This window comes from Chlorocebus sabaeus, chromosome 13, assembly GCF_047675955.1.
Source record: "Chlorocebus sabaeus isolate Y175 chromosome 13, mChlSab1.0.hap1, whole genome shotgun sequence".
NCBI classification, from domain to species: domain Eukaryota; kingdom Metazoa; phylum Chordata; class Mammalia; order Primates; family Cercopithecidae; genus Chlorocebus; species Chlorocebus sabaeus.
Window position 1 is genome coordinate 61,357,475 of NC_132916.1, and position 26,336 is coordinate 61,383,810.

The 26,336-nt window shown below is 39.2% G+C and overlaps 1 protein-coding gene and 1 non-coding gene across 2 annotated transcripts in view; one reads left to right on the plus strand and one right to left on the minus strand.

The window, feature by feature from the left end:
* PEX7 (peroxisomal biogenesis factor 7) overlaps positions 1 to 26,336 on the plus strand; it is a 93,567-nt gene that overhangs the window by 12,938 nt on the left and 54,293 nt on the right. Inside the window, exons 4-5 of the mRNA XM_008006897.3 lie at positions 10,469 to 10,546; positions 10,927 to 11,035. Of these exons, the coding sequence (XP_008005088.1) occupies positions 10,469 to 10,546; positions 10,927 to 11,035 (187 nt within the window). The remainder of the gene's footprint in view (positions 1 to 10,468; positions 10,547 to 10,926; positions 11,036 to 26,336) is intronic.
* LOC119625521 (small nucleolar RNA SNORA27) lies at positions 18,606 to 18,739 on the minus strand. The gene has a single exon (XR_005241714.1). It is a non-coding gene; the product is annotated as a small nucleolar RNA SNORA27 (small nucleolar RNA).

A 26,336-nucleotide genomic window follows, 5' to 3' on the forward strand; every position in this document is an offset into this window, starting at 1 on the left:
CCCGACTAATTTTGTATTTTTAGTAGAGATGGGGTTTCACCATGTTGGTCAGGCTGGTCTTGAACGCCTGACCTCAGGTGTTCTGCCTACCTCAGCCTCCCAAAGTGCTGGGATTACAGGCTTGAGCCACTGTGCCCAGCCTTAAGTCTGTGGTTCTTAAACTTTGCAACAGGTTAGCATTGCTTTGGGACCTTTTAAAAATTTTTGTTTGTTTGTTTTCTTTTTTTTGAGATAAAGTCTTGCTCTCTTGCCCGAGCTGGAGTGCAGTGGCATGTTCTCAGCTCACTGCAACCTCCACCTCCTGGGTTCAAGCAGTTCTACTGCCTCAGCCTCTTGAGTAGCTCAGATTATAGGCATGTGCCACCATGCCTGACTAATTTTTGTATTTTTAGTAGAGATGGGATTTCACCATGTTGGCCAGGCTGGTCTCGAACTCCTGACCTCGTGATCTGCCTGCCTCATCCTCCCAGAGTGCTGGGATTACAGGTGTGGGCCACTGCGTCCAGCCAGAAGCTTTGAAATATCTTCATGCCCAGGTCACAGTGTCTGGGACTGGAGCCAGCGATCAGTATTATTTAAAGATTCCCAGATGATTTCAATGTGCAGCATTGTTTGGAAGCCACTGCCTTGACTTGATAAGCGTTCAATTCTAATGACCTTGATACGTGTGTTATCTAATAATTTGGGGATTGCAATATTCAAAATGTAGATTTAAAAAATCTTTAATAAAAGGAGCTATTTGGTTTACCTTGCAAAATCATTATTCCCAACCCGTTATCTGACCTCAAAGTTTTCTAAAATTTTTTTAAAGAAGAGAAAATGATAGTTTTAAATAGATGGAAACTATGATAGAATATGTTCAGATAGAGAAGGACTTTCAAGCATGACTACTGCTACTATATCTGTAGTCTCTCTCATACACACAGTGTAGGTGTCAACACTACGCATGTCTCTGAAGTGAGTTAGTGAGTGAACTGTAGATAGAAATTAAAATCCCCATCTCTGATTTTAGAATCTATTCAAAAACATATGTAGGAGAATTATGCAATTTATATGAAACTAGAAATTATGTTTGGTTTTGCTGCAAGCTAATATGAAATGAAATTATTGGCAGAGCTATGTAAATGTATGTAAAATTTATATTTTACATAAAGAGGAATAGAAGCACATATATATTTAACTGTACCAGTTATATATTATAAATATATATATATTGTGTATATACATTTCAAAAAGAAACAACGGAAAAATAATTCAAAAACTAATGAAAATGGTTACCTTGAAAGGGGGTAAGGTAGAAATCAGGGAAAAGGGGACCAGAATGGAAATAAGATTTCTTCACATATAACTTGTATTATAGTTTTGACCTTGGAACCATTGAAATGTTTCATGTAATTAAGAATCCCAATGTATTAATAAGTTGGAAAGAAAAAGCAATTGCTAAAAATTGAAAACAAGCACATTAAAGGTCCATCAAATTGGTGCCATAACTAGGTATTGGAAATAATTATTTCAAGTGACTTTAGAAACCCAGTATTGTGATTAGACATTCCTAATAAGATCAGTCTGATAAACAAAAATAATTAGGCCTGGGCATGGTAGTTCATGCTTGTAATCCCAGCACTTTGGGAGATCAAGGTGAGTGGGTCACTTGAGGCCAGGAGTTCGAGACCAGCCTGGCCAACATGTTGAAACCCCATCTCTACTAAAAATACAAAAATTAGCTGGGTGTGGTGGTGCACACCTGTAATCTCAGCTACTTGGGAGGCTGAGGCAGGAGAATCGCTTGAACCCGGGAGGCAGAGGTTGCAGTGAGTGAAATTGTGCCACTACACTCCAGCCTGGGCAACAGAGTGAGACTCTTGTCACAAGAAACAAAAACAAAGAATTGGAAAGAAATTTGAAACTACATTCAAAAAATTTAACATTGCTACTTTGAAACTATTGTAGGATAAGGCATACCAGTAATTATGTCATTAGAAACTGAAAGTTTTAGCCAGGCACAGTGGCTCACGCCTGTAATCCCAGCACTTTGGGAGGCCGAGGTGGGCAGATCACAAGGTCAGGAGATCGAGACCATCCTGGCTAACATGGTGAAACCCCGTCTCTACTAAAAATACAAACAAAAAATAGCCGGGTGTGGTGGTGGGCACCTGTAGTTCAGCTACTCGGGAGGCTGAGGCAGGAGAATGGCATGAACCCAGGAGGCGGAGCTTGCAGTGAGCCGAGATGTCACCACTGCCCTTCAGCCTGGGCGACAGATTGAGACTCTGTCTCAAAAAAAAAAAAGAAACTTAAAGTTTTAAAGTGAGAGAAAAGCGTTACGAGAATAAAGAAGTAGAAACGATCTTAAAGTTGAATGGGGAATCGTCATATAAGCTTGTGATTTATTTTTCTCTGTCTGAAAAAAGTACATATTTCTTAGTTTTTTGCACAATAAAGATTTAGAAGCTGTGACAACTGAGTAGCAGTGAATATTCTTAGTGCCCTGAGTATGGCCTCTAAATACTGTTTGCCACTGACAGGAATAGTGTCTTTGGAGAAGTCGTTTATTCCAGGGCTGGGCAGGAATGCAAGACATCTTCTGTGTCAGAAAGCAGGAAAGCTGTGAAAGGTCGCTGGAGACATATCAAAGGTTTAGAAGGTACAACTTGAAGGGATTCTCATTGGCCAAAGATGAGACTATTGGAACAACCAAAAGAATGAAAGCAATGAATTTAAACACCACACACACACACACACACACACACACGTACGTGTGTATTTTCAGTCCTTACATGGAGATGGACTTGTGATTAGGAAAAATGTAGTCACCATTGAAGATTATTAGGACAACCAGCTCATTATTCTGAAAATTGATAAACAAAAGTAAAGAATCAAGGCATTTACCTTCCCTTTCTTTTATGACTTTTATTGTGGTATTATAAAATAATTGATAAGAAAAGTTCTTTATAACAGGATTCTAGCTAGTAAATGCGGAAGGAATAGCAGAAATTAGAAAATCACTATTTAGTAGCCCCTAATGAAATAATGACTCTAGGCAGGGATCACTGTGGATGCTAAAACCATTAGTTTAAGATTGAAACATTCTCTGAACAATCTTAGGATCACTAAAAGTGGGTCAACCAGAAATTATATGCCTCCTAATATAATTGGAAGCTAAAAAAAAAAAAAAATGAACTAATCTGATTAAGCCTCCAGATCTAACTTCTAATTTAAAGGAAATTGGAAGGGTAGAGAAAAAAGTTAATTACCACCATGAGGAAACATTTGGGATAATCCAGAAGGCAAGACATTCTACGAGACCAGTAACTTGGTTTCTTTCAACAAATAAATGTTGTGGGATGTGGGGCAGGAAGATCAGGGTGTGGGGAGGAGGACTGTCCTAACTTAGAAGAGGCTTACGAGACATAACAGCTAAGTGTAAAATGTGGGTCTTGTTTGGATACTGACTCAAATAAGCTGACTGTGAAAGAAACATTTTTGGGGACAGTCAGGGAAATATGAATAAGGACTGAGTGTTAAATTATATTAAGTAGCCATTGTTAATCTTGTTGGGGTGAAATTGACCTGTGCTTATGTAAAAAACCAACTGGCCTTACCTACTGAAGTATTTAGGAGTAAAAGGTCTGATGTTAAAATACCCCAGTAGTCAGCCATTCAGTCAATAATGGGACAGATGAAACATGATGGGCAACATGTTGATCATTATGGAAGGTGCGTAATGGGTGCCTGAGGGTTTATTATACTCTTCTCTCTACTTTTATGCATGTTTTAAAAAGTCCATAATGAAAAAAATTTGAAAATTTAAGTTTCAGGGCTGGAGGTGGTGGCTCATGCATGTAATTCCAGCACGTTGGAAGGCCTAGGCAGGAGGATAACCTGAGCCCAGGATTTAGAGACCAGCCTGGGAAACATGGTAAAACCCTGTCTCTACAAAAAATTTAAAAATGAGCTGGTGTTGTGGTGTGCACCTGTGGTCCCAGCTACTCGGGAGGCTGAGGTGGGAGGATCAATTGAACCCAGAAGGTGGAGGCTGCAGTGAGCTGTGCTCGTGGCACTGCACTGCAGCCTGGGTAACAGAGTGAGACCCTGTCTCAAAAGAGAAAACTAAAGTTTCACCTTAAAAGAAATATATAGCCCTTTCTAATCACTCAGGAATTAAAAGTCAGTGACCCTTTCCTTTGTATTGATACAGATAAGAATAAAAATTCTGGACATAGTTTTTTATTTGACAACTTTTAATTAAATAGACCAACTTAAAAAGGGCAGTACTTTACAGTAGATTAAAGATGAGCTCTTTGGGAATTGGTTTCAGTAATAAAATTTGTCCTCTCAAACTGTGGTTTTGATGAGGTTCAGATTTCATAAAGCAGCACAAAACATTGTGCAGTGGGTTTTTTTTTCTTTTTCCATTCTCCTGGTTAATTTTCTTCACCACTGCCAAGAGTTATTTCATCAGATAGGCCTCTAGAGGACCCTGCTCTTAAAGCACAAAGTCAGGCACTGCATATCTCTCTTCCTTTTTGTATTTAATTTGACCATTTGCCATGCCCACTATTTGAGTGGGAGTGGAGGGGGAGGTTGGGAATAAGGAAGAGATGGAAGAGGAGACTAACAGAAGATGTGCTTTCCATTCAGATTTGTTTCTCCTTTCCTTCATTCATTCCGGAAACTTTTATTAACTCTACTGTATACAAGATACTGTACCAGGCTAGCTGGGAAGACAAACACCTTAGGCATGCCCTTGCCCTCCTGGAGTCCTTGCCCTGTCTAGGGAGGCAGACTTCCGGTTATCTAATGTCTAATGTGGTAAGCGCTGTGAATGTATGCAGTGTTATGGGAAGGGAGGATTTGTCTGGGGAAGGGGCAGGGAGGGCGTCCTTTGGTCTAAAGGGGAAGTTGGAATGAATTATTCAAGTGGAGAGGCCAGGGTAGAGGTGTTAGAGTCAAATGAAAGAGCATGCTTGACCAGAAAGGATAGAGCCTGTGTGCTTGGAGCTGTCAGCGTTTTGGCCATTGTGCCAAGATCAGGGGAAAGACATTGCAGATTTTAAAAATCGATGAAATATTTTATACATTATAAAATACATGTAAGATGTAAAAATGATATATTGAACACACATATTCACCATCTAGCTTAAAGAAATGAAACATTACCTATACCATTGGAGTCCGCTGCTTACCCTTTCTAGTCCTATCCTTCCTCTCTCTCCATTTTTTTTCCTCCCTTCTTCCCAGGAGTAACCACTAGCCTAAATTTTCTATTTATATATTTTTTGCTTTTCTTTCTATTTTTACAACATATGTATGCATCCCTAAGTCATGCATAGTTTTGCATGATTTTGACCTTTGGGTAATAAGAATCAACATGGATGAATCTCACGTAATGTTGAGCGAAGATGCTAAGTTGTAGGAGCTACATATAGTGTGAAACCATTGAAAGGCTTTGTACGGGGGAGTGACATTTAATTTGTATTTTCTAAAGATTACTTTTTATGTGCAGTGTGGATAATATATTGGAGGTAAACAAAAATGGATGGGGAGAACAGTTAGAAGGATGTTATAATCTAAGTGGTAACTTATGGTTGATGGTTGTAACCTCTTAAGAGAAATCATAGACACATTCTTAGCCATAGCTCTTCAGGATCTTATCCCTCCCAACTATTCAACCTTGCTGTTCCCCAAATCTGGCAAGCTTGTTCCTTGTTCAAGGTCTGTCCCTGTTCTCTGTAACCTGAGCCTTTCATCTCGGACCTGCAGAGTTCAGTGTTTAACTGCACTCAAGTCTCTGCACAGAGAGGTCTTTCCTGGCCGTTTTGTTGAGAAATGACCCCCTGCTCTTGTCATTATTTTCTGTTCTCCTTACTCTGCTTTTTCTTTGTAGTTTTTTAAAAAATTGCAACTTGAAATTATACGTTTATTTATAGCATGTTTTCTGCTGCTAAAATATAAGATCCATAGGGGCTGGTCTTATCTAAACTTGTAACCTCCCTTCCCCCCATACCTAGTACATAGTGGGTGCTTAATAAACATTTGTTGAATAGATGAGTGAATTGATTGAAGTTGGGATAATGGAATTCATTCTTCCCTTTTCAGCTGTATCTCAAACATCTCTCTGGCTGTGAACGTTTTTCAGAGCTTGAGGTTAATGCCCAAACCCTGTCTTGCTGTCACCTCAAACTCAGCATATATAAAATTACATTATTTTCATTCCTTCAGTCTTTTACTTTTGTTAATGCTGCCATCACTGACAGTCCTCAGGCACAAAACCTTGGTGTTATCTTGCAGTGTTCACTACCCCTGACCTCTAGGGTGCTGTATATTCCCATTTATGTCTTTGGGGAAGTTTTCTGGTTACTGTTTGATCTCTGCTTTTTGCCTGTTGACATTTTAGCCAGCCCTCAGGGCCCCACTTCAATCCTTCTCTTAGGTCAATAGTTTGTTTTGTTTTGTTTTTGAGACAGGGTCTTACTCTGCTACCCAGACTGTAGTGCAGTGGCATGATCACGGCTCAGTGCTGTCTTGACCTTGACCTTGTGGGCTCAAGCCATCCTCCCACCTCAGCCTCCTGGGTAGCTGGGACTACTGTTACGTGTCCCCACACCTGGCTAATTTTTAAAATTTTTTTATAGAGACGGGGTCTCGCCATATTGTCCAGGCTGGTCTCGAACTTGTGGCCTCAAGCAATCCTCCTGCTTCGGCCTCCCAAAGTGCTGGGATTACAGGCATGAGCCACCATGCCTGTTGTAGTTACTTTTTATTTAATTAAAAACAAAAAAAACCCCACACAGTCTCCTGATCTGTTAGTTCCTCTCCCATGTCCTAATATTTTGAACATAGTATTCAGTTGCCTTTCTTTTTTTTTTTTTTTTTTTTTTTTTGAGACAGGGTCTCACTCTGTCACTCAGCCTAAAGTACAGTGCCACAATCTTGGCTCACTGCAACCTCCACCTCCTGGGAGCGATTCTCCTGGCTCAGCCTCCCACGTGGCTGAGACTACAGGTGCATGCCATCACACCCGGCTAAGTTTTATATTTTTAGTAGAGATGGGGTTTCACCATGTTGGTCAGGGTGGTCTCGAACTCCTGGCCTTAAGTGACCCGCCTGCCTCAGCCTCCCAAAGTGCTGGGATTGCAGGCATGAGCCACCACACTCAGCCTATTTCCTTCTTTATTATCCCATTTTTAACTTCACCACTATGTGTGTCCTATCTTTAGCTCTGTCCTAGAGACCTAATGCTTGCCACTTGGTTGTGCAACAGAAGACAGCTGGCAGCAACAATGCCATCCGCATGGTTTTCTTCGTATCTTTGGTGTTGATTCAGGCTGGATTCTCTTGAGCCGGTGGAGGCTCCTGCAGTTTTAGAAGGTGAGAAGTCACAAGGTCTCACCTGCTGCATCACGCTGGAAGTGTGTGGAGGCAATGGAGTCTGAGCTGATGATGCTAGTATTTACTTAGCAATTCTCTATACCTACCTAGCAGTGATTCAGGTTGTAAAGAGAAATTTGATTGGTTAAATTATTTTAACCAATGTTTGAATGCCTATTTTACTGTGATGAACGTAGATGTACAAAATGTTTTGCTCATTAGGAGTCTCCAAAATCTAGCAGGTATGTCAGTTATGTAACATTCTTTTAAGTAAATAAAATATGGCAAATGCTGAGTTTGAAGTAGGTGCAAGCTGTTGTTGAAGGCATCGTATGACTCATTGAAGGGCTTATCAGGGGAGGTTTATTTCATAAGGGATGTAATGGGCCACATCTTGACAGATAAATGGAAATTTACAAGTGGACAGGGGCTTTAAGATCCTTGTATAGGTAATTCATGAAAACACAATGGAATCAATCTGGGCCCAAATGTAGCTCCAGTAAAGGGTGATACCAGCAGGGGTAGAGCTTTAGTTCCTTGATATCGTGGCTTAAGGTAGCTAAGAAGTTCTGATTCAACAGTGCCCTCAAGTAGTGTGCTGTACAGATAGCCTCGCATAGCGATTAAGAGTGGGCTCTGCAATTAGGCTGCCCAGGTTCAGATTTCATCTCTGCGCCTTACTAGCTTTGGGACTCTGGACAAGTTACTTAACCTCTCTGGGCCTTGACATTGTATCTACTTCATATAAATGAAAATTAAATGAAATAAAATACATAAAGTGCTTATCAACAGGATCTGACACTCAGAGTGTTCAATAAAGGTTTGCTATTTTTATTTTTGACTGTTTACATCAGCCTAGAGCAGGGGTTGGGAAACTACATCATGTGGGCCAGGACCAAATCTGGCCTGCAGTTAGATTTACAAATAAAATTTTATTGGAACTAAACCATGCCCATTAATTCAGTATTGACTATGGCTGCTTTGTGTGTGCTGCAAGAGCTGGGTTTAGTAGTTGTGACAGTGACCAAATAGCCTGTAAAGTCTGAAGTATTTACCATGTGGCTCTTTGTAGAAGAAATGTAACTTTTTGAAGAAACTTACCATTTACTATATGGTCCTTTGTAGGAGAAATTTAGAGGATAAAATCAAACTCTTTATCTCTCAAGATCTTCAGTGATTGCTTCCAAACCAGCCTTTTTTCTATCCATAACTAACAGATGGCCACAGCAGCTTTGGTTTTCACTGGCCCTTCTATTCCTTTCATAGCTGCTGCTGGATTGTGCTTCCTTTAGTGTCCCAACTACTCTTCTATCTTTTGCATGAATGTGGGCAGAGGCAGGGCCAGGACTGGGGTAGGATGTGTGAGGCACTCACTCTAGGTACACAATTTAAGGGGGTCCCAAAAAACTTGATAATCAAGATAATTTGTTAATGTTTTTAAAAATAAAAATGCAAAAAACCCATGATGAACAAAGTATTGATATTTTACTTTTTTATTCCTTATTTGGAAGCTTAATATAATTTTGTTAAACTTTTTTCCAGGTTTAGTATGATAGGCAAATAAAAATTTGTAGGCTGGACACGGTGGCTATAATCCTAGCACTTTGGGAGGCTGAGGCGGTAGGACTGCTTGAGTCTACAAGTTTGAGACCAGCCTGGGGAACATGGTGAGACACTGTCTCTACAAAAAATAAGAAAAAAATTAGCTGAGTGTGGTGGCACGCAAGTGTGACTCCAGCTACTTAGGAAGCTGAGGTGGGAGGACCGCTTGAACCCAGGAGGTCATAGCTGCAGTGTGCCAAGATTGTGCCACTGCACTCCAGCCTGGGCGACTGCGCAAGATCCTGTTTTGCGGGGGGAAAAAAAAAGAAATCTAAGTTGTACAGCTTAGTGTTTTGATCTAAATATATCTTGAGTAATGATTCCTACAGTCAAGCTAATTAACATATCCATCACTTGAATAGTTACCATTTTCTTGTTCTCACGATAAGAACATTTCAGATCTACTCTCTTAGCAAATTTCAAGTATTCAGTAATACATTATTATTTATAATAGTTACCATGATGTACATTGAATCTCTAGAAATTATTCATCTTATAACTAAAAGTTTGTATCCTTTGACCAACATATCTCCATTTCCCCCACCCCCAGCCCCTGGCAAACACCATTCTACTGTATGTTTCTCTTAAGTTTGACTTTTTTAGATTCCGTATATAAGTGACGGGATCAGTATTACTGACTTTTTTTTCCTCAGACTCCAACATGGCTCAACATAGTACTGGGCAGCAGAGAGAAAGTAACCCACATTTAAGTGGCTTAAGCCCAGATACTCATACTTCCTACATATATGTGGGAGAGAGTAATAAGATTCAAAGTAACGTGCTGGCTGATCACCAATGTGATATACCAATGGCATATACGCAGGTCCTTGTCAGGACTAATTTCATGAAGTATAATTACGCACATATTTTGTTGAACTTAGTTTACAGGAGTGATCTGTGTATAATCTGTTGTATAAAATGAAAGAATGAAAACATTTCCAAAAGTTTTCAAATGGTTCATTTGAAATGGTTCACTGAGAGCAGTGAAGCATACATTAGAATAGCAGCATCTTATAACTAAAACTGTTTACCAAGAGATCTGGAAGGATCACCTGGTTCCTGCAAGCTTTTTCTAGGAAAGGCCAGATAGGGATATTAATTGAATTTTAATGCTTTCCAATAAACATTGACCCAGCAAGCTTTTTTAGATGACTAACTTTCTAATCTGCTTTGACATTTCTTCGTGGGGCTGCAAACAGTGATTTGTTGGTAGGTTTTAAAATATGTATAATTTGTTTTAGTGAAGAAGGTTTGGAAGTATACTGTAGAATTCTATGAAAGCAGAATGGAGTCTTATCTGTAAGGAATAAGTCTGGAGGAATGGACAAGATCAACTTCTCATTTCTCGGACACCTTGTTGAGATGGATAGGAATTATTTGATGTTTTGACATAGTAAATTAGTTGTTCTGCCTCTCACTGTTACATAACAAGAGATAAAATGCAACGTTGAACTTGATGGTCTTTTGCTTTCTAAATGCTTTTCATTGTTTTTAGGTGTATAGTGTTGATTGGAGCCAAACCAGGGGTGAACAGCTTGTGGTGTCTGGCTCATGGGATCAAACTGTCAAATTGGTATGATAGCATTATTGTATTCGAAAACAAATATTCCCCTCTCTAGAGCTGCTGCTAAATTTTCTTTTCTTTTCCAAACATACTTCTGTAGCTTTATGATTGGATAGCTGAGTTTTCTTTAAAAAAAAAAAAATTAAAACATTTATTATAACTTAAAATGTTCTAATCTTTTGGCTGTGAACTAATAGCTCAGCATTAGTTTGGCACTTAAATACCATCCTGCTTTATATCAAAATAGATCTTTAAAAATCCTTGAGATCTGTATATATATTGTATGTGTATATATAAATGTATATAGTTTATTGGTATGTGTAGTATATGTAAAAGCATAAATTTGAATTTATCCCTCTTGAGTAATTGATCTATTCATTTATTTTTAGTGGGATCCAACTGTTGGAAAGTCTCTGTGCACCTTTAGAGGCCATGAAAGTATTATTTATAGCACAATCTGGTCTCCCCACATCCCTGGTTGTTTTGCTTCAGCCTCAGGTAAGTAATTCCGTATTTACCAAAAGCCTTATTTGTAGTGAATGGTGGCCTTGTTTTTACCATTAGGTGGCGCTGTGTACCTTAGATTCAAAGAGAAAACAGGAGACTATTACTATTCTTTTGTGCTCTTAAGACTTTACTTGTTTTTTTTAATTTTTATTTTTTATTTTTATTATTATACTTTAAGTTCTAGGGTACATGTGCACAACGTGCAGGTTTGTTACATATGTATACATGTGCCATGTTGGTGTGCTGCACCCATTAACTGGTCATTTACATTAGGTATATCTCCTACTGCTATCCCTCCCCCCTTTCCCCACCCCATGACAGGCCCTGGTGTGTGATGTTCCCCATCCTGTGTCCAAGTGTTCTCATTGTTCAATTCCCACCTATGAGTGAGAACATGTGGTGTTTGGTTTTCTGTCCTTGCAATAGTTTGCTCAGAATGATGGTTTCCAGCTTTGTCCATGTCCCTACAAAGGACATGAACTCATGTTTTTTTATGGCTGCATAGTATTCCATGGTGTGTATGTGCCACATTTTCTTAATCCAGTCTATCATTGATGGACATTTGGGTTGGTTCCAAGTCTTTGCTATTGTGAATAGTGCCACAATAAACATACATGTGCATGTGTCTTTATAGCAGCATGATTTATAATCCTTTGGGTATGTACCTAGTAATGGGATTGCTGGGTCAAATGGTATTTCTGGTTCTAGATCCTTGAGGAATCGCCACACTGTCTTCCACAATGGTTGAACTAGTTTACAATCCCACCAACAGTGTAAAAGTGTTCCTATTTCTCCTCATCCTCTCTAGCACCTGTTGTTTCCTGACTTGTTAATGATCACCATTCTAACTGGTGTGAGATGGTATCTCATTGTGGTTTCGATTTGCATTTCTCTGATAGCCAGTGATAGTGAGCATTTTTTCATGTGTCTGTTGGCTGCATAAATGTCTTCTTTTGAGAAGTGTCTGTTCTTATCCTTCGCCCACTTTTTGATGCGGTTGTTTGATTTTTTCTTGTAAATTTAAGTTCTTTGTAGATTCTGGATATTAGCTCGTTGTCAGGTGGGTAGACTGCAAAAATTTTCTCCCATTCTGTAGGTTGCCTGTTCACTGTGATGGTAGTTTCTTTTGCTGTGCAGAAGCTCTTTAGTTTAATTAGATCCCATTTGTCAATTTTGGCTTTTGTTGCCATTGCTTTTGGTGTTTTAGTCATGAAGTCCTTGCCCATGCCTATGAGCTGAATGGTATTGCTTAGGTTTTCTTCTAGGGTTTTGATGGTTTTAAGTCTAACATTTAAGTCTTTAATCCATCTTGAATTAATTTTTGTATAAGGTGTAAGGAAGGGATCCAGTTTCAGCTTTCTACATATGGCTAGCCAATTTTCCCAGCACCATTTCTTAAATAGGGAATCCTTTCCCTATTTCTTGTTTTTGTCAGGTTTGTCAAAGATCAGATGGTTGTAGGTGTGTGGTATTATTTCTGAGGGCCTTGTTCTGTTCTATTGGTCTATACCTCTGTTTTAGTACCAGTACCATGCTGTTTTGGTTACTGTACCCTTGTAGTATAGTTTGAAGTCAGGTAGCATGATGCCTCCAGCTTTGTTCTTTTGGCTTAGGACTGTCTTGGCAATGTGGGCTCTTTTTTGGTTCCATATGAACTTTAAAGTAGTTTTTTCCAATTCTGTGAAGAGAGTCATTGGTAGCTTGATGGGGATGGCATCAAATCTATAAATTACCTTGGGCAGTATGGCCATTTTCACAATATTGATTCTTCCTATCTATGAGCATAGAATGTTCTTCCATTTGTTTGTGTCCTCTTTTATTTCACTGAGCAGTGGTTTGTAGTTCTCCTTGAAGAGGTCCTTTACATCCCTTGTAAGTTGGATTCCTAGGTATTTTATTCTCTTTGAAGCTATTGTGAATGGGAGTTCATTCATGATTTGGCTCTCTGTTTATCTGTTATTGGTGTATAGGAATGCTTGTGATTTTTGCACATTGATTTTGTATCCTGAGACTTTGCTGAAGTTGCTTATCAGCTTAAGGAGATTTTGGGCTGAGACGATGGGATTTTCTAAATATACAATCATGTCACCTGCAAACAGGGACAATTTGACTTCCTCTTTTCCTAATTGAATACCCTTTATTTCTTTCTCCTGCTTGATTGCCCTGGCCAGAACTTCCAACACTGTGTTGAATAGGAGTGGTGAGAGAGGGCATCCCTGTCTTGTGCTAGTTTTCAGAGGGAATGCTTCCAGGTTTTGCCCATTCAGTATGATATTGGCTGTGGGTTTGTCATAAATAGCTCTCATTATTTTGAGATACATCCCATCAATACCGAATTTATTGAGAGTTTTTCAGCCTGAAGGGCTGTTGAATTTTGTCAAAGGCCTTTTCTGCATCTATTGAGATAATCGTGTGGTTTTTGTCTTTGGTTCTGTTTTTATGCTGAATTACATTTATTGATTTGCGTATGTTGAACCAGCCTTGCATCCCGGGGATGAAGCCCACTTGATGGTGGATAAGCTTTTTGATTTGCTGCTGGATTTGGTTTGCTGGTATTTTACTGAGGATTTTTGCATCGATGTTCATCAGGGATATTGGTCTAAAATTCTCTTTTTTTGTTGTGTCTTCGCCAGGCTTTGGTATCAGGATGATGCTGGCCTCATAAAATGAGTTAGGGAGGATTCCCTCTTTTTCTATTGATTGGAATAGTTTCAGAAGGAATGGTACCAGCTCCGCTTTGTACCTCTGGTAGAATTTGACTGGTCCTGGACTTTTTTTGGTTGGTAGGCTATTATTGCCTCAATTTCAGAGCCTGGTATTCGTCTATTCAGGGATTCAGCTTCTTCCTGGTTTAGTCTTGTGAGGGTGTATGTGTCCAGGAATTTATCCGTTTCTTCTGGATTTTCTAGTTTATTTGCATAGAGGTGTTTATAGTATTCTCTGATGATAGTTTGTATTTCTGTGGGATTGGTGGTGATATCCCCTTTATCATTTTTATTGCGTCTATTTGATTCTTCTCTCTTTTCTTCTTTATTAGTCTTGCTAGCAGTCTATCAATTTTGTTGATCTTTTCAAAAAACCAGCTCCTGGATTCACTGATGTTTTGAAGGGTTTTTTGTGTCTCTATCTCCTTCAGTTCTGCTCTGATCTTAATTATTTCTTGCCTTCTGCTAGCTTTTGAATGTGTTTGCTCTTGCTTCTCTAGTTCTTTTCATGTTGGGAGGTCGATTTTAGATCTTTCCTGCTTTCTCTTGTGGGCATTTAGTGCTATAAATTTCCCTCTACACACTGCTTTAAATGTGTCCCAGAGATTCTGGTATGTTGTATCTTTGTTCTCATTGGTTTCAAAGAACATCTTTATTTCTGCCTTCATTTCGTTATGTACCCAGTAGTCATTCAGGAGCAGGTTGTTCAGTTTCCATGAGGTTGAGTGGTTTTGAGTGAGTTTCTTAATCCTGAGTCTAGTTTCATTGCCCTATGGTCCGGGAGACAGTTTGTTATAATTTCTGTTCTTTTACATTTGCTGAGGAGTGCTTTATTTCCAACTATGTGGTCAGTTTTGGAATAAGTGTGATGTGGTGCTGAGAAGGATATATATTCTGTTGATTTGGGGTGGAGAGTTCTGTAGATGTCTATTAGGTCCGCTTGATGCAGAGCTGAGTTCAATTCCTGGATACCCTTAACTTTCTGTCTCGTTGATCTGTCTAATGTTGACAGTGGGGTGTTAAAGTTTCCCATTATTATTGTATGGGAGTCTAAGTCTCTTTGTAGGTGTCTGAGAACTTGTTTCATGAATCTGGGTTCTCATATATTGGGTGCATATATATTTAGGATAGTTAGCTCTTCTTGGTCCCTTTACTATTATGTAATGGCCTTCTTTGTCTCTTCTGATCTTTGTTGGTGTAAAGTCTGTTTTATCAGAGACTAGGATTACAACCCCTGCTTTTTTTTGTTTTCCGTTTGTTTGATAGATCTTCTATCCCTTTATTTTGAGCCTATGTGTGTCTCTGCACGTGAGATGAGTCTCCTGAATATAGTACACTGATGGGTCTTGACTCTTTATCCAATTTGCCAGTCTGTGTCTTTTAATTGGAGCATTTAGCCTATTTACATTTAAGGTTAATATTGTTATGTGTGAATTTGATCCTGTGATTATGATGTTAGCTGGTTATTTTGCTTGTTAATTGATGCAGTTTCCTCCTAGCATCGATGGTCTTTACAATTCGGCATGTTTTTGCAGTAGCTGGTACCGGTTGTTCCTTTCCATGTTTAGGACTTTACTTCTTTATCAGCCTCTTGACAATAATTAGCTGTGGTTCAGATTACTTTTCGATGATTCCAACTCCTAAAGAATAATTCCTAGATTTCTGGCAAGGACAAATTCATGGATGGTAATGTTATAACTGAGATATGATACATGTTTGAAAGAGAAGGTCTTGAGTTTTGTTTTAGAACACAGTTTCAGAACCTGTGAGACATGCGTCTGCTTGTCAATGAGCAGGTTGAGCTTGGAGCTGAGAACTCTGGCTTTGTGAATAAAAATTGTATCATTGGCTTGGAATTGGTAACTGAAGCCATTGCAATAAATCAGAGCACCTAGGAAAGACTAAGTCAAAGAAACCTTGGAATAGAGCACAAGTTGGCAAACTGTTGCCCTCAGATCAAAACTGATGGTTTTTATAAATAGTTTCATTGGGATACAACTATGCCCATTTATTAACATATTGTCTGTGGTTGCTTTCACACTGCAGTGATGGAGTTGAGTAGTTGTGAGAGAAACTGAAAGGTCCTCAAAGGCAAAAATATTTACCGCCTGTGGCCCTTTACAGAAAATGTTTGCTGACCTCTGGTATAAATCCTCAAGGAGAGAGAAAGAAGCGGAAACTCTTTTGTGCAGTTGGCTGTTTAGTAGAGAACAGAAGACATTAGCTGGAAGAGGAGGTGGTGCTCCTAATAGTGTCTCCTCTTTCAGTTATGCAGCATCCAAAGATAGGCAATAGGTAGGAAAATTGTTCCTTTCTTGCTAATAAACTATATCAGTGCCCTGAGTTGTTGAATTATGTTGATTGGCTTTCTTAGGAGATATAATATCACATACTTTTTTCTCATTATTTCATTATTTTTAATTTAAAAGTGAAAAATTACCAAACCATCCTAAATTGTGAAAGTACTATTAGGTTGAAAACACTCAGAAATGGAAACCTTCAGGTAAATTATATACAGACAAGTATATCCATTTAGAGTATGCAATTTTCTTTTTACAGGGAGCATGATTAAGGTGAAAGATTATGTAATTTTTTGAGATCCTAATAATGAATACTAGTAATGCCTATGTGTAGGGGCATAGTTAATAAAAGAAAAAATATTTTTGTTTTCTGATAAAAATTAACAGTTTTCTAGAATGATGAGCAGTACACACTGTCAACTTATAAGGTTATAAACTATTATTTTTTGAATTTTTAAGCTAAGTCATAGCTTTTTTTGTCCATAATCTGAGTTAAATCTTTTCTAAGATTTAATTTAATTTTTTTTCTAAGACTTCATATGAAGTCGTTTGGAATGGGACCGGTAATATATTTTTTCTTCTCATGTTGCCTTTTCCAAGCCTGAATTCCTTCTTTGGTCTTTTATCTTTCTGTAACAACTTAACCATAAGGCTGAGTGTGTATTAAGTCAGTGGTAGCAATATTAATACATTTAATTTGAATCAGTAAACGCTTTCACTTACATATATAACTTGAGTTAATTATCTTTTATGTTTTTATTATTATTATTGAGACAGAGTCTAGCTCTGTTGCCTAGGCTGGAGTACAGGGGTGCAATCTCGGCTCACTGCAACCTCCGCATCCCGGATTCAAGCAATTCTCCTGCCTCAGCCTTCTGAGTAACTGGTGCTACAGGTGTGCGCCATCACACCCAGTTAATTTTTGTATTTTTAATAGAGATGGGGTTTCACCGTGTTGGCCAGGCTGGTCTCAAACTCCTGACCTCAGGTGATCCACCCACTTCAGCCTCCCAAAGTGTTAGGATTACAGGTGTGAGCTACTGTGCCTGGCCTATGGCTTTGATTTGGAATAAATGGTAATGAGTTTTGTGCTTATAGTGAATTGGATCTGTAAGTTGACCACAGTTCAGTTTACTGGTTTGTAATTTTACCACTGGTGAAAGGTTCTACCGCAGAGAGTATTAGTCCAAGTCGAATTAAAGTTCTTGTAAGGATGTGAATTAGATTGACATTAGCATTATTTTCTTAGGTGAGGGATGCCTTTTAGCATTATATCCTACAGTTTCAAAGGAGTCATTTCAAACTCTAGATTGAATTAGTGGTGTAGAATAGATCCACCTCAAAAATGAACTGAGGCCAGGCATGGTGGCTCACATCTGTAATCCCAGCACTTTGGAAGGCTGAGGCGGATGGATCACTTGACAACAGGAGTTCGAGACCAGCCTGGCCAACGAACATGGTGATACCTGTCTCTACAAAAATACAAAAATTAGCCGGGCATGGTAGCACACACCTGTAATCTCAGCTACTTGGGAGGCTGAGGCAGGAGAATCACTTGAACATGGGAAGTGGAGATTGCACTGAACCTAGATAGAGCCACCACACTCCAGCCTGGGCAACAGAGCAAGACTGTCTCAAAGAAAAAAAAAGAACTGAAACATGCTTTTCTTCTAGTGAAACAGTGAAGACCTGTCTGTGGGGAGCTCTAATCTGCAACATACACAGTAAACTAAAATTAATAATGAGAATATAATTTTGTATAGTTGATACCTGTCTCTACAAAAATACAAAAATTAGCCGGGCATGGTGGCACACACCTGTAATCTCAGCTACTTGGGAGGCTGAGGCAGGAGAATCACTTGAACATGGGAAGTGGAGATTGCATTGAACCTAGATAGAGCCACCATACTCCAGCCTGGGCAACAGAGCAAGACTGTCTCAAAGGAAAAAAAAAAGAACTGAAACATGCTTCTCTTCTAGTGAAACAGTGAAGACCTGTCTGCGGGGAGCTCTAATTGGCAACATACACAGTAAACTAAAATTAATAATGAGAATATAATTTTGTATAGTTGGAAAAGTATTCATAAATACAATTCCTTGAACAATTGGTAGGTCTTAAAAAATTCCTTACCTTTTTATTTTATGTAATCTTGTTGATATTTTTTATTATTGAAGGTTCTTTTTCTTTTTCTTTTTTTTTTTTGTTTGAGACAGAGGCTCCGTCGCCCAGGCTGGAGTGCAGTGGTGCAATATCAGCTCACTGCAACTTCTGCCTCTCTCCTTCAAGCGATTCTCCTGCCTCAGCCTCCCGAGTAGCTGGGATTACAGATGCGCACCACGATTCCTGGCTAATTTTTGTATTTTTAGTAGAGATGGGGGTTTGCCTTGTTGGCCAGGCCTGGTCTCGAACTCCTGAGCTCAGGTGATCCGCCCGCCTCGGCCTCCCAAGGTGCTAGGATGACAGGCGCGAGCCACTGTGCCTGGGCTATTTAAGGTTCTAAAATTGCCTTGATTTGGGCATTTTTTTGTTGTTTTTTGTTTGTTTATTTGTTTTCAGTTTGTTGTCTCTGACAGGATACATGACTATGACAAACATCAAGTTTGCCTGAGTTTTAAAAAGGATATTTCCTTTGCCCCACTGGAATGACCAGTAATTACATACATCCAGTTGGCAGAGTAAAAAGAGGGTATTGATTTGTTTTTAATCATTGTTCTCTTTATGCGTATGACCAAATATAAATCTGATAGTGACAAAATCACAAACTAATGCAGCTGCATTTTTTAGACATCAGTCAGAATTATGTGTGTTAGCCATTAGTCATTTGCGCTGAGTCACACACACCTCTTCCTTTTACATTGGTCTTTGTGTAGCATGGAATACATAGCATTGACTTTGGATAGTGCTGTAGAATCTGCGGTGTATGAGACTGAATAACAGAAGATTAATTGTTTGTAGAGCGTTAGTATAATCACAACACTTAACTTTTCAAACTATCTGAATAGTGTAAGTGGGTAGTAGAAAAGCGATCTTTTATCAGCAGAATGACTGCTTCTGTAGAAGAGAAGACACCTGTTTAATTACATTACCTTCATGTGTTATGTTAGAAATTAATATAAATCTTGGTCGTATCAGCCAGGACTTCTTTGGTTGAAAGTAGAAAAAAAAAAAAATTCTCACCCAAAGTACTTTAAGGAAGAAGATAACTTATTTGCTCACATAAGTGAAATGTTCAGAATTAAATCTGGCTTTATAGTCATGGTTGGATGTAGGGCTCTGTCTTCTGTTGTGTTGGTTTCAGAATCAGGGTGTCAGGCACCACATGATGGCAAGATGGCAGTAGCTCCAACCCCTAGTACATCCTTTCTGGTTTCTGTCCAGTAGGAAAAACTGAAAGATTCCTTCTCAGACATCCAGGCAGTTTCATTTTCTGTCATGGGCTCTGATGAGTCCTTGTGGGTGTACCTGAACTAATCAGTGTGTGTGGGTGAGGGGGATATAATGTGTTGATTAGCTTAGGCCTGGTTAGTCCCTGCAGTTGGGAATAGAAAATGAGAGAGGATGTTACCCAAACAACATGGACTGAGGATGAAAAGAGTGAATCTAGATTAGGTGAAAGTAGGTGGATGGAGTCTAAGGGGCCAGTATTCACTAAATTGGCTGCACATCTAAGGCTTCGGATAAATCAGAGGGGATTTGATGAAAATCAAGTCCTGGACCTGTAAGCTCTAAAATATGTTCTTTAAAAACTTTGCTTGTGAAATGGATACAGGAAAGCTGTTTTCTGCCAATTTTTATGACTTGGGGAACTCATTGGAAGGTTGATTTATCAAACATTTGCCATTTTCCTGAAATAATCCTTTGTGATGATTTACAAATATTAGTCTACTTAGTACTTTTTAAAAGATTCAAAGTTCTTCTTCCACTCGGCAAAAATATTGGAAGGAGTTGAGGTATAGTAAAAAGTCAAGGCAAGTTCTAAAACTCTCATTGTGCCTTAGCCGTTTCAGAGACAAGAACATTTACTTACTGAGCTATGTTCCATGCGTTTGTAAGCAAATGCAGTGCTTAGGTCTTCTTTTCTTCGCTTGTTTTCATATATTTCCTGTAACACTTATGTATTCTTTTACATAGCCAAATGCCTTACATAGCCAAACATGAAAATATTTTTGATTGTTATTATATAAGATATGGTAGTAACCATCTTATTCAAATTTTTAAAACATATCTGAGTTCATTTTGATTATTGAGAAGGACGTTGCCCATGAGTCAGTCAGATGTTTATCAAATGTCTATCATTTACTGGAGATTCAGTGAAGAAGACAACAGATGGAGTTCCTGCCCTCCTAGAGCATATCGTCCAGTAGGAAAGAGGAATGCTAAGACAAAATCTAGAAGCAGCTAATGATGAAGACTGTGAAGTTCTTTAAGGAGAGGTAATATAGCACAGTGGTCAGGAATAAGAATTCTGGAGCTGGACTGCTTCAGATCAAGTTCTACTTTCCTGCTGTTAGGAGAATTTCTTTGGTCATGCCGTTTAACCTGTCTCCTCATTCCTCATTTCTAAAATTAGGGTGATAATGGTATCCATATCATGGAGTGTTGAGGAGGAGTAAGTGGCTAATGTGTATAAAGGGCTTAGTTAGAACAGTGACTGGCAGAGTAAAAGCTCTGTGAGCATTACCTCTTTTTTTTTTTTTTTTTTTTTTGAGACAGGATTTGACTCTGTTGCCCAGGCTGGAGTGCAGTGGTGCCATCTCAGCTCACTGAAACTGCCTCCCGGGCTCAAACAATCCTCCGACCTCAGCCTACTAGCTGAGACCACAGGCGTGCACCACCACCTAACTAATTTTTGTATTTTTGGTAGAGACAGGGTTTCACCGTGTTGCCCAGGCTGGTCTAGAACTCCTGGACTCAAGCAGTCCACCCGCCTCAGCCTCCCAAAGTGCTGAGATTACAGTTATTATTAACACGTATGCCCGGAATTCTGTGGAAATGTATAAATGAATTCCTGAGCTTGTCAGAGTTGACTGGTCAGATTACTTCCCTCAAGAAACAGTCTAAGCTACTACTTTATGAACAAGTAAGAGGAAATGGGAAGTGGGAGGCAAAAGCTGGAATGTGGAGAGAACAGAGCATTTTTGAGGACTATCAGAATGGCCCTTGCAGTGTATGTGTGCTGTAACAGTCGACAGTTAGTGCTTATCTGAGAGCTAAAACTCGTAAAGCTCTAGAGTGACTTGCTCTAGGTAGACTCTGGAATGCATGGTTGTATGGTAACATACTAGTCCAGTGATTCTAGAATCTGGCTAATCATCAGAACCATTGGGAGAGCATTAAAAAACAGCAGCAGAATTCTGGACTTCATCTTAAGTCTTGCTGAATAAAAAGACAGAATACCTCTGGGAGGTATATTTTTAAATCCCAGCTGAATCTAGTGAGCAGTCCAATTTGGGAAGCACTGTACTAGTCTATGGAATAGCTCTATTTGAGATGCCAAATTGACAGCTTAGTTCTATTTGAGGTAATGGGAATTGCATGTCTGTTTTCCCATTGTGGAATATACTCAACTCTTTTTTAAAAAGCCTACATAATGGTTTCAGTGCTGAATTCAGAGAAGTGGTTTCTTTAGTTTGAGAACTGCTTGGTTTTTTTCTCAGTTTTGCTAGTGAATTTATCTTTATTAATTCTCTTGCTTTGTCTTCTTGCTTACAGACAAGTGCTTGTTGTAAAACATAACATAATCTTTGCATAAAGTAATCCCAATTGCAAAGTTTGTAGTATGGAACCCATAGTTGTAAAATACTTGTTTTTCATGGTGGAAGCTTATGTGATAGGCAGTCAAGATATATTTTTATGTCTAATCCTGTTGCACACATATAGTTAAGTGTATCTTTCAACTGATTACAACAACTTATATTTTAAGATTATATATGAGAACATAGCATTTAGTTTACTCCAAGAATTTAATCACCTTCAAGGTTGTATAGTTTTGCAAATCTGGAATCAAATTTGTTATCATTAGCTAAGCTAAGACAGGCCAAAATGGAGTAAGTTTTTAGAGAACTACTAATAGATCTAGATTTACCTTCCATAGCAGAGTTCCCTAAAGACATTGCATTTTGCCTATTTCATGATAGTTGTGTTAGTACAGAATTCATATTTCTAAATTATATGAGATAGAAGGGAAGAATATTTGGGCTCTTTTTATGAAGAGGATTGATATGAAGTAAATTATCTTTGGAATCATGAAAACTAAATTGTTGCTGTCACAGACTCCATCTGGTTGCGTAAGTCATAACCATGCCTGAATGTGTGGGATCAGTAGTTAAAGCAAACCTCATTCTACTGTAAGAAAAAGTCATATTACAGCCGAGAGGCACAGGGCATTTTCATTAAGTTATATTATATTGGCCCCAAAGTACCTTATTGCTATTCAGTTCACCTCCCAGTTTTAGACTCTGTTTACACTCATTCTCCTTATGCAACTTCCTCTTACCTGCTGCAATTTGAAATTAGACATAGTAACAGCCAGCACTTCCTCGTCTGTATTGTATATTTAAATTCACTGGTTCTGGCCAGGCACAGTGGCTCACGTCTGTAATCCCAGCACTTTGGGAGGCCACAGTGGGAGGATCACTTGAGGTCAGGAGTTTGAGATCAGCCTGACATGGTGAGACCCCATCTCTACTAAAAGCTCAAAAAAATTAGCTGGGCTGGTGGCAGGTGCCTGTAATCCCAGCTACTGGGAGGCTGAGGCAGGAGAATCGCTTGAACCCTGGAGGAGGAGGTTGCAGTGAGCCACTGCACTCCAGCCTGGGCAGCAGAGTGAGACTCTGTCTTAGAAAAAAAAAAAATTCACTGGTTCTGTCAGTGGCAGGTCTGCAGTTGATGAGAAGCTGGCAATTCAGGTGAGTCTGTGGCACCATCACAGGACCCTGATAAATGTCTGCCTGTCAATGAAAGGCCAATTGTCTAGAAAATTCAATTTTAAAAACAACATAAATACAGATGTCCTGGCAGCTGAAAGAGCTGAATGAGTCATTGTACCATTTGGTCATTAGGTCTCTTTCCTACCTGGAAAACAAAATGGTGAGGACGAAGTGCCAAATGGTTACATCAGGAGTTGCCGTCAAGGAAGTGGAATTCTCAGCTCCTGCCCAGCAGTCTTCACACTTTTGTGCCCATTAAATTAACTGCAAGAAGGGACAGCCCAAGCCATGGCTTTTTTTTTGTTTTTGTTTTTGTCTTTTTTTTTTTTTATATTGCGTGAGAGTGGTGGTGTGGAACAAAACCTCCCAACCTTTGTTACTATGTTTTTAAATCTTTTATTGGAGTATAATACACATATTGGACAGTGTATAATCTTAGTATACAATTTGGTGAATTCTCACAATGAACACATTGTTGTAACTGGCACCCAGGTAAAGAAACAGAACGTTCCCAGAGAGCCTCCTCCCATCCTTGTAGTCACTTCTCACCACCCCCCACCCCAGGTGACCACTGTGTGGGTTTCCATAACATGGATTAATGTTGCCTATTTTCATACCTTTGTTACTGGTTTCTTTCATGCAACATGATGTCTTGTAAGACTCATCCATGTTATTCCTACAATAACAGTTCTTAATCTCCTAGTCCACATTCATTGTAATGTTTTGTCACTTTTAAATTTTTTTAATTTTATTTTTTGAGACAGAGTCTGGCTCTATCACCCAGGCTGGAGTCAGCGGCACAATCTCGGCTCGTTGCAGCCTCTGCCTCCTAGGCTCAAGCAGTCCTCCCACCTCAGCCTGCTGAGTAGCTGGGACTACAGGTGCATGCTACCAAGCCCGACTCATTTTTGTATTTTCTGTAGAGACAGGATTTCACGGTTGCCCAGGCTGCTCTGGAACTCTTAAACTCAAGCGACCTGCCTGCCTTGACCTTCCAAAGTGCTAGGATTACAGGTGTGAGCCACCATGCCTGGCCTGTTTTGGTACTTTAAGTCAATTCACATACTCTTATTAAGGTGAACCCAAGCTTATTGATCTTAAGACAATGCTGTAGCTATAGTAGAATTTATAGTTTTAACCTAGTGTTAGATATAAATTCCTGAAAGTTAGTATACATTGTTTAGGCATTTCATATGTTTTAATGGAAGCCTCGTGCTTAATCTAATGGTTTTCTTTGGAGCTAGCTTCAGGAGACTGAAGCTTCAGGAGAATACCCTTTGCTCCCTTATTGTAATGAGTGATATCCTTTGCCTACAAGTGATAGAACTGGAACTATGTTAGATCTTTGTGAAATTTGTTAAAAAGCGTACTCCAGAAAAGGAAGGGCTGCTTGAAAGGCCCAGGACACATTCTGTCTCTCATCTGGACTTTTCTCTACTTGTTGACTTGACTCTGTGGACTGGCTTTCTCTACACAGTGAGACACATGGCCACCAGTGAGTGGCTCCTGAATTTTTATATATATATATGTAAATTCACTGTATTTATATACACACACACACACATACACTGAAGGCTGAAGAAGGTCATGAGAGATTATTTCGTCAAAGCTATATATATATGTTTTTCTGTATTTTTATATATATATTTTAAAATAAAATAAAAATTAAAAATAAAAATTATATATATTACATATTATTTATATATATAATTTTTATTTTTTGAGACAGAATCTCACTCCATTGCCCAGGCTGGAGTTCAGTGGCATGATATCAGCTCACCACAACCTCCACCTCTGGGGTTCAAGTAATTATTGTGCCCCGGTGTCCTGAGTAGCTGGGATTACAGGCGTGTGCCACCATGCCTGGCTTATTTATTTATTTATTTATTTATTTATTTATTTATTTTTGTATTTTTAGTAGAGACAGGGTTTTGCCATGTTGGCCAGGCTAGTCTCAAACGCCTGGTCTCAAGTAATCCTGCTTTAGCCTCCCTAAGTGCTGGGATGACAGGCATGAGCTCCTGTGCCTGGCCATATTTTTACGTTTTTGAGACAGGGTCTTTTCTGTCACCCAGGGTGGAGTGCAGTGGTGCGATCATGGCTCACTGCAGCCTCGACCTCCCGGACCCAAGCAGTTCTCCTACCTCAACCTCCAGAGTAGCTGGGACTACAGGTGTATGCCACCATGCCTGGCTAATTTTTAAATTTTTTAATTTTAAATTTAAATTTTAAGTTTTTTGTAGAAATGGAATCTCACTGTGTTGCTCGGGCTGATCTCGAACTCCTGGGCTCGAGTGATCCCACAAAGTGCTGAGATTACAGGTGTAAGCCATCATGTCCGGCCTCCTGAATTTTTTAAGTTGTAAATGCTACCATAAGAGAAGGACAGACATTATTTTTTCAGTTATAGTTCAGAAAAATCCCAAGTACCTACCTTTGACCTTTCAGCTGTAGTCAGAGCAGGGACTGAGGTACTGTAGTTGGTCTTGCCTGGACCTACCTTTGGTCAGTCAGTTGTGTTGAGGTGTAAGTCTTTATAGAATCACTTGGTGAGAAAAGGACATATGATATTCCTAGAAAAAGGGTATTTCTGGGCAGGCCAAACACTAGACATCCACGTCACCCGGCATTACACACTGAAGGCTGGAGAAAATCATGAGAGATCATTGCATCAAAGCTATTTGGCATTCTGGAAGCAAATTCTACTGACTGGTGGCTAGACCACAGACAGTGATTATAATGAGGGCCCTTGAAGTTATTTGAAGCTCTAACCTGTACCAATTCTGAACAATTTCCTTTTGGTACTTTCAAACTCATCATTTGTTTTTCACAATGAGATATGTTGTCACTAGTGGGTCCTGAATTTTGTAACTTGTCAATTCTGCCATAGAAGAGGGACTGACATTATTTTTCAGTTGTAGTTCAGAAAAATCCCAAGTACCCCCATTTGGCCTGTCATCTGTAGTCTGAACAAGGAATGAGGTGCTGTGGATGGAGGTACCATCCTTAGCTAGGTCCAAAAATGTTTGTTACTCTTGTCTATCAAAGTGGTTTTCAACCTTTTTTTAACGTAGTAAGACAATATTTTTAAATCAAAAAAGGAAAAAAAAATCCTGCATACAAAGCAATAGTAGTACGTATTTGTGGATTCATAAAAATGTAATAGAAGTATTACCAAAACGCAGACTAAAGGACTGTGGACCACATTCATGACTGTTGTGGTCTCTGGGCAGGGAGATGGGAAGTGGTATTGAAAATATAACAGATTTTTCTCCAATTTAAAGAAAAAGTAACATAGGGCTGGATGCAGTGGCTCACACCTGTAATCCCAGCACTTTGTGAGGCTGAGGCAGGTGA